Source organism: Bison bison, unplaced genomic scaffold (genome assembly GCF_000754665.1).
Source record: "Bison bison bison isolate TAMUID 2011002044 unplaced genomic scaffold, Bison_UMD1.0 scf7180017864468, whole genome shotgun sequence".
Classification (NCBI taxonomy): Eukaryota; Metazoa; Chordata; class Mammalia; order Artiodactyla; family Bovidae; genus Bison; species Bison bison.
This window is the reverse complement of record NW_011495029.1, coordinates 1,103,082-1,111,755: the sequence shown is the minus strand read 5'-3', so window position 1 is coordinate 1,111,755 and position 8,674 is coordinate 1,103,082. Positions and strand designations below refer to the sequence as shown.

Below are 8,674 nucleotides of genomic sequence, written 5' to 3'. Positions count from 1 at the left end.
ATATTGAATGGGGTGGTCAGGGGAGGTCTCACTGAGAAGGTGGGGAAGAAGCCATGTAGATACCTGGGGAAGAGCATTCCAGGCAGAGTGAATAGCAGGTCACTCTATTCACAGAGTGAATAATGGACCGGGTATGTTTAAGGAGCAGGGGACAAGCAGAGGAGCTGAGGTTAGAAACAAATTGTGGGTTTCTTCTCTGAGTGAGATAGGGAGCAAGGGAGGGGTTGAGCAGACAAGGGGCCTGACCCGGCTTAGGTTTCAGTGGATCCCTCTCATTTCTCCTGGAGACTAGGTGGTGGAAGACAAGGCTAGAAGTGGGAGAGCTGTGGGGACCCCCTAAGCCATTCAAGTGAGAGCTGACTCCCTGTCCTCTAAGACCAGACCCCAAGAGAGCTACTTCTGCTGTTAGGGGCTGCGAACAGCTGGTCACTCCCAGGGCCGGGCCCTTGACATTCTTACCTCCGTCTTTGCTCACAACAACCCTGTGAGGGTGGTATACTTAATCCTCCCACTTTGCAGATGGGGAAACCTGAGCCTCCGAGAGAGGAGGAGATCTTCTGGGGTCACACCACTGTCAGGGGCAGAGCTAGGATTTATGGGGAGGAATGCAGAGGACCACTCCACTCCACAGATCTGAGACCCTCTCTTCCTCTCCCCGATTTTCTCACCACCTCACACATCACCGCTTCCCCAAGGCCAGCAGAGCCCTCTGTGTGAGGTTAACGAGGTACCTGGCTGTCGACAGTACTTCCCCGCAACTGTCCTCCATAAAATCCCATGTCACCTCTCCTGGGCCACCTCTCCAGCTGCCTGTTAGGTGGGTGGGCATCTGCTGTGGCGGAAGGCACCTTTCACCTTCCCTGGGTCCCAGCCGCAGCTCTTCAGCTTCCTTGCTGTGTGGGGCAGCAAGGTCTCTTCCTTCCTGGGCTCGCTGCATCATATATAAACTATGACTACCATCCCTCGGGACTGGGATGAAGAAAGTGCTCTGCAACCTGTAAAATGCAGGGCATGTGATGGGGTAGTTACTTCACCAATGGGGCTGGTGAGGAAGACTTCTGCAGAGACCCAGACGCCCCCCTCCTTGCTTCTCTCCAGGCTTCTCCTCCGAGGGCCTGTGCCCTCTTTTCTGCCTCTTCCTAGCAACATTGCTGTGGTCAGAGGGGGCCCCGGGAGAACACAGGGCTGTCCGTTTCATTCAAAGGGATGTGACTGAGGGTAATTACTGGCACTGTGACAGACAGCAGCAAAATATTTGGGATCTGTTTCCTCAAGAAGCATAGCTTCCCAGGTGGCACAGTGGAAAAGAATCTGCGTGCCAATGTAGGAGACCTGGGTTCGATCCCTGGGTCAGGAAGCTCCCCTGGAGGAAGAAATGGCAATCCACTCCAGTATTCTTGCCTGGAAAATCCCATGGACAGAGGAGCCTGGCAGGTTATAAGTTCCTAGGGTCACAAAGAGTCGGACATGACTGAAGCGACTTAGCATGCACAGTGGCACTTACCTGGTGGTTCTGTGGTAAAAAACCCACCTGCAGGAGATGCGGGCTTGATCTCTGGGTGGGGAAGATCCCCTGACAAAGAGAATGGCAACCCACTCCAGGATTCTTGCCTGGCGAATCCTATGGAGAGAGGAACCTGGTGGGCTACAGTCCATGAGGTCACAAAGAGTTGAACATTTGCATGCATGCCGCCCTGCTCCTAATCCGTGCCATGCCACCCAGGCGAGTCCCTTCACCTCCCTATGAATGGTGGTGGACATGGTGTCTCCTTTAAAGCGTCATTTGGGGCAGTGATGCCTGGCATGCAGTAGGTGCTCAGTTTACTGTTCCTCTGGCCTACCTTCTCTTGGCAGGGTAGAGCCTTCTGCAGATGCTTAGAAGCAGCCCTGGGCACCTACCCTGACTTTTCCTCTTCTTGTCCCCACAGGTGACAAAGGGGACCGAGGCCTGCTGGGCTCACCTGGGAAGCTGGGCAGGGAGGGTCCCCGGGGGGACCGTGGCCCCCAGGGCATCAAGGGTGCCAAGGGGCAGGCGGGCAGCCCTGGCAGTCCATGCCAGACGCGCTTCTCAGCCTTCTCGGTGGGCCGCAAGACAGCCCTGCACAGCAGCGAGGGTTTCCAGCCACTGCTCTTTGACACGGTCTTCGTGAACCCCGACGGGCACTTCGACCTGGCTGCCGGCCACTTCGTCGCCCCCCTGGGCGGCCTCTACTTCTTCAGCCTTAATGTGCACAGCTGGAACTTCAAGGAGACCTACGTGCACGTGGTGCACAACGACAAGGCGGCCGTCATCCTGTACGCGCAGCCCAGCGACCGCAGCATCATGCAGAGCCAGAGCGTGATGTTGGCCCTGGCACCGGGCGACCGCGTCTGGGCACGGCTCTTCAAGCGCGAGCGTGAGAATGCCGTCTACAGCGACGACATAGACACCTACATCACCTTCAGCGGCCACCTCATCAAGCCCGAGGACGATTAGTGCCTCCCCTGGGGCAGCTCTGGCCTGGGGTGGCTGTGGGCAGGTCTGTCTCCTGTGGGGGCCTCAGTTTGCCCATCTGTAAAATGGGCCCCTGACCTGGCATTCTGAGCAGGCTTCCACCTCTTTTTTTCCCTCCATCACCCCTCCTAGTCTGTTCCTGCCTCTCTCCTCTTGAACATTTTAAGAAACCTCCTAACCTAAATCTTCTAGAACTTTCTCAACCTTGTAGACCAGCCAGTTTCAAACTTGAATGTGATACAAATCACTGGGGCATTGTGCTGAAATGCCCAGGATTGGGCCCAGGATTCAGCATTTCTAGTACATTCCTGAGTGATTACCGGTGCTGCTGGTCTCTGGAACCCCACTTGAGTAACCAGGTCCTACAGCTTTCACAACATTTTGGTACTTTCCAAACACTCTGGAATCTTCCCAACATTCTGGAATCTTCCCAACATCCTTAAATTTCATCTTTCTAGGATACTTCCTCCTTTTGTCTCTTGCAACCTCTTCCTTCTCTCTGAACTCCTGTCTGCCCACCACATGCACACCCATAGTGCGTTTATTCAGTCGCTGAACATTCACTGATCACCCTCTCTGTGCCCGGCTCTGGGAAGGCTGAGGCGAAGCAGACACAAGCCCTGCTTTTGGGGAGCACCCAGTCCAGCCGGGAAGGGGAGACACAGAGGATCCTGAAAACAGCCCCAGAGAACTTCTTGGGGCTCTGATCATATACATCGGTGTTCTGGGCGTTCAGGCACTGTGGCCCCTCATTACCCACCACTCAAGGCTGACAGGTTAGGGTACCGAGGTGAAATGGGTATCCTCTGCCTGTTCCTTTCTTTTCTGCCCCATGCCCATCTTTAAAGCAAACCCAGAGGGACCTTGGTCAGGGGACAGGTGCTATCAGGAGAGGACCCAGGGGTTTGGAGGCATTTTGGGGTAAGGCATCCCCTGAAGAAAGAAGCCCAGACCAAGCTCCCTACACAGCTGGGATGGATGCCTGTGAGGGCTCCTACCCACCACCACCCTCCGGGCATGCCCTCCCTGCCCTGCTCCCTGGTGCTGTCAGGGCCGTGCACAGCCCTCTCTGCCAAAGCTGCCTGGGCCTCCATCCTCCCAGGCTCCCAGCCGCTGTCAGACACTGATGTCTGTCCCCAGGTGCTCTGACCTCCTTGATGCCCCTTGCCAGCCCATGCCCCTGGCCCTCCACACTCTGTTAAGGTGCTGAGGCCCTGCTGCCCAGCAGAGCTGCCTCTGGCTGCTGATGCAGTTACAAATGCCACTGCCGGGCAATGAGCCACGAAGGAAGACACCGGGCTTTGGACCCCTCAGCAGGTCTGGGGAACTGAAGCCAGTCATGTTCCAGGTCAGTCCGGGGATGCTCCTCTGAGCCATGATGCTGAGGGAGGCACTGGGAGAGGCTGAGGCAAATTGAGGGACATCAGGACTTCTGTCCTTTCCCTCCTCCCAGGGTGGGTCAACCTGGAGGCCCCCAGCCTTCCCTTTCCCCAGCCCCAGGTGGCCGGAATCTCTTCCTAGAAGGAGACGGCCCCCGCCCATTGGTGCTTGTGTGGACTTGGGGGCAGAGGTGACCCCGGTGCTGGTCTCTGGTGCTTACTCCTAGCCAAGGGAGCCATGGCCACATGGCTGGGGGGGTGGCAGCAGGGCCTGACCTGGTGCCTTGAAGGCTGGTCCTGTGCAACAGCCCCAACTTCCCCAACCTGACTTCACCCCTGCCCTGCTTGACCAGTGTGATTAAAGGTTTTATGTCTTCTTGGCAACTCAGGTTGGCTGGTTCTGCTCTGTTTGTTTGCCCACTTTGGGAGGCCAGTGTGTCCCATTCTGCTGCGCCCAGGTTCAGGGCTCCAGAGGGACCAAGGCAGTCCAGGGATCTATACACGTGCTTCCCAGCCACAGAGAAGCCAGCGCCTCTGGTCACTCACCCAGCCTGTGCGCCTTGGAGGCAGTGGAGCCAGCTGAGTCTGCTGTGCCACTCCCTGGCTGTGGCCTTGGGAAAGTCCCCATGTCTCTGAGCCTCAGTTTCCTTGTCTGGTAAAATGGGAATGCTAATTGTCCCCCTTATGGGGGTGGACATAAGGATTAGAAGAGAGGTTGCCTAGTGAGAGCAGTGTTCATCCTTGGAGCCACAACTATTGAGCACCTACTTTGTGCTGGGTACCCCACTAAGCTTGGAAGCTTCAGTGGAGGCGGGCATAATCCATCACCTCCCAGTAGAGAACACCCATGGAGTTTGTGTTCTAGTGAGGCCCTTGGACGTGCAGAACAAACCACAGATCCTCACTTGGGACTTCGGTCTCACATTCTGTGTGTAATGTTTACTGGAGAATCACTGGATATTCTCTGGAGGAAAGTGCTGCACATGGTACAAAGAGCAGTCTTTGTGAGTTCTGACTTCTGAGTTAGCACAGCAGCCACTCACATAAAGATAATTTAAGTATCTTTAGTCATCTTTAGTCATTACTTAAAGTCATCTGTGTTGACTCCCCTTACTGGCTTGATGGCAGTATCCTGTGCTGCCCACGTGCCTATTGCTGTGTTCAGTGGTTCTCTCCGTACCACGTGGAAGAGGATGCTATAAAGACAAGCCCACTATAACTGTGCCAGGATTCCCAGGATTCACCTGAGCCTGTGGACACCCAGGCAGAGGGAGGCACAAACCTTTGCTTTCTTGGAGCCCATCTGGCCTCTTAAGGAGGTTTCCTACCACAGCTGAAGTTCTCACAGTTCTCATGCAAGAGGTCCTAACAGGGCTGCTCAGGGGAGGAAGGCTACTGCATGCTCTTTTTTATTTTTTGGCCATTCCCCATGGCCTATGGGATTTTAGTTCTCCAACCAGGAATTGAACACATGCCCCTTGAACTGGAAGCACGGAATCTTAACCACTGGACAACCAGGGAAGTTCCCCTACTCCATGCTCTTAGCTCAGGCTCTGTTGAAGCATCATTGGCCTCACCAGCACCCCTGCTTCAACCCTGGTGGTAAAGGTCACCCCCAGTGCCAGGCAGGAGCCTTCTGTCATGGACATCATGAGGAGCTGGTTTGTTGATTGTTGTTGCTTAGTTGCTAAGTTGTGTCTGATTCTGTGATCCCATGGACTGTAGCTCACCAAGCTCCTCTGGCCATGGAATTTCCCAGGCAAGAATACTGGAGTGGGTTTCCATTTCCCTCTCCAGGGGATCTTCTAGACCCAGGGATCAAATCCATGTCTCTTCTTGGCAGGCAGATTCTTTACCGCTGAGCCACCTGGGAAGTGGTTTGCTGGTTACTGAGACAGAAAAGCTTTTGACATTGCTTGCCAAGCGCCTGCAGGACTGAAATTTGTCCTTTGCAAACAGAGGCCAAAGGTCCCAGACATTTCCAGGCCACATGAGTTCAGGGCTCCGAGACCAGCAGCCCCCAACTGCCTCATGAGAGTCACCACAAACGTGTCCATCTGTGCTTCAGAGGTGGCCTCTGGTCTGTCTGGGCCAGTTGTTCCCGTGGGATCCCAGTTCTTGACGTGGAGGCGTATCGTCATCAGTGGTGGTTAAGAGCCACTCCATCTTTGTTATGGAGACTCTCCCAATAGGTAAGGTTTTGGTGGGGATTGGGCAAGGGCCCTGGAAAAGTGGAGGCCCCCCCAGTCTGCTTCCACATCTGTGGTGACATCTCCAGGGCATCAGCAATGCGTAGTCCCAGTGACCGCAGGGAGCTGGCGAAATGCCTGTCTCCCCACCTTGGGGCCATCCCCTTCCTGTCCTGAGTGAGGGCTAGATGTGATGGTGTTTGTGTGTTAGCAGTGGCAGCCACGTGGGTTCTTGAAAAGCGGAGAATATTTGTTGGATGAATGATTTTTACCTAGCAAAGGGCAAGAGGAGCTGCGGGAAGCAAGAACCGGAGTCCTGGGCCAGGGAATAAAATCATGCAACTCCCTGCTCCCTCCCCTCTTGCCAGCTCCGAGTGCCTGTCTCAGTAGCCTCATGTTGCCACGTGTGCATCTGGAGGCAGGGAAAAACATAGGCAGAAACTCAACAAGACCAGAGACAGATGTCAAGAACATTATAGGTGGGGCCAAACTGGGGAGAGCTGCTGCCAGCAGGCAGCTGTGGGAGCCAAAAAGGAAGGAGAAGGATTTCCATGACATGAGTCAAGAGTGCACAAAGCTAAGCCAGCGTGGCTGGGAGCAGCTGGTCTGTGGACCCAGGAGGACAGCAGGCTGGGGAGGCCAGGAACCAGGCTCAGTGCTGCAGCACGGGGTCAGGATGAGGTGTGAGGTCGCTTGCAAGCAGTGGCGTGGGCGGGAGGAAGTAGTAATTGGGGGTGGAGGCACAATGGAGGAAACAGGCGCCCCTCTGCAGGGCAGCAGCAGGGTGGGTGGGCGGTCGGGGGTGGCTGACCTTCCTCTGGTTGACTGCTCTTCACCACTGTGGGCAGTGAATTGATGCCACGAACTCAGATGTACACAAAATAGATCTTGCTTCGTTTCTTCACGACTAAGCTTAATTTCCATTCTGCTGAAGTTGAAGAAATGTGATTTTGGCTAGCTGGGGTTCATCTCTTACCACACTTCCTAGGGAGCTGCATTGAGAGCCGCATCCTGACAGCGGGAGGGTCACCTGGAAGGGCACACCCACAGGACATCTATTAAGTGTGTCAGTACCCCATTCACTCCAGGCTTCTGGTCTCATCCCCACACCTGCTGGACCACACCCGTTACTGCAAAGCCTCCTGTGTCCTCATTCCTCTTGGGACAGCCAGGTCCTGTCTGCATGCATGCTTATCTCACAAATTACGTATCCCTCAGAGGTCTGAGCCTAGCTGGCCCCATCTGGCTAGATGCACCATCTGACCGTTTCTTCCCTGGGGTCTCAGCCACCTCCCCAGGGTTCTGCTCAGTGAGAGGGGAATGGCTCCTCTGAGTCTCAGATGCCCCAGACCTGCTGGAGGTCTTCCCTGTAGCCCTCGCCACCAGGCTCAGCTGGGAAAGAGGGGCCAGGATCCAAGTTCACCAGGAGCCTCAACTCTGACACTCCTTGCCTCCCCTCAGCCTGCCCCTCCCCCCACCCCAGGGCATCTTGGGCACTGCAATAGAGGGGACTGTGTGTTATTGCAGTTAGAGTATCTTCTCCCGAAGCTCTTGACTGGGAACACAGGCTCTTTCCTTCTTATTTTGAACCATCAATAACAGTTCAGTCACTCAGTCATATCCAACTCTTTGCAACCCCATGGACTGCAGCACACCAGGCCTCTGTCCATCACCAACTCCCGGAGTTTACTCAAACTCATGTCCATTGAGTCAGTGATGCCATCCAACCATCTCATCCTCTGCTGTCTCCTTCTCCTCTCGCCTTCAGTCTTTCCCAGCATCAGGATCTTTTCAAATGAGTCAGTTCTTCGCATCAGGTGGCCAAAGTATTGGAGTTTCAGCTTCAACATCAGTCCTTCCAATGAACACTCAGGACTGATCTCCTTTAGGATGAACTGGTTGGATCTCCTTGCAGTCCAAGGGACTCTCAAGAGTCTACTCCAACACCACAGTTCAAAAGCATCAGTTCTTCAGTGCTCAGCTTTCTTTATAGTCCAACTTATACCCATACAAGACTACTGGAAAAACCATAGCCTTGACTAAATGGACCTTTGTTGGCAAAGTAACGTCTCTGCTTTTTAATAAACTGTCTAGGTTGGTCATAACTTTTCTTCCAAGGAGTAAGCATCTTTTTATTTCATGGCTGCAGTCACCATCTGCAGTGATTTTGGAGCCCAAAAAAATAAAGTCAGCCACTGTTTCCACTGTTTCCCCATTTATTTGCCATGAAGTGATGGGACCAGATGCCATGATCTTCGTTTTCTGAATGTTGAGCTTTAAGCCAACTTTTTCACTCTCCTCTTTCACTTTCATCAGGAGGCTCTTTAGTTCTTCTTCACTTTCTGCCATAAGGGTGGTGTCATTTGCATATCTAAGGTGATTGATATTTCTCCCAGCAATCTTAATTCCAGCTTGCGCTTCATTTTGAAACAAGACTCTGGAAAAGCCTCCTTTCCTCTTTCTTCTTTTTGTTACATACCCTTTCTGTATTTGTTAGGATGATCTTGGGTGCAAGAAACACATATTGAACATAGAGCTTTGAAAAAGGAAAAAAATAACCCTAAATCCCGGGGTGAGGTAGCTCTGGAGCTGGTTAGTTCATCAGCTCAGCA

The 8,674-nt window shown here is 53.7% G+C and overlaps 1 protein-coding gene across 2 annotated transcripts in view; it reads left to right on the top strand.

Moving 5' to 3' along the window:
* C1QTNF6 (C1q and tumor necrosis factor related protein 6) overlaps positions 1-4,257 on the top strand; it is a 7,322-nt gene extending 3,065 nt beyond the window's left edge. For both annotated transcript variants that reach the window (XM_010860559.1, XM_010860558.1), the window contains exon 3: positions 1,929-4,257. In XM_010860559.1, coding sequence (XP_010858861.1) covers positions 1,929-2,476 — 548 coding nt within the window. In that variant the 3' untranslated portion in view covers positions 2,477-4,257. The remainder of the gene's footprint in view (positions 1-1,928) is intronic.
* Positions 4,258-8,674: the final 4,417 nt, after the last annotated feature.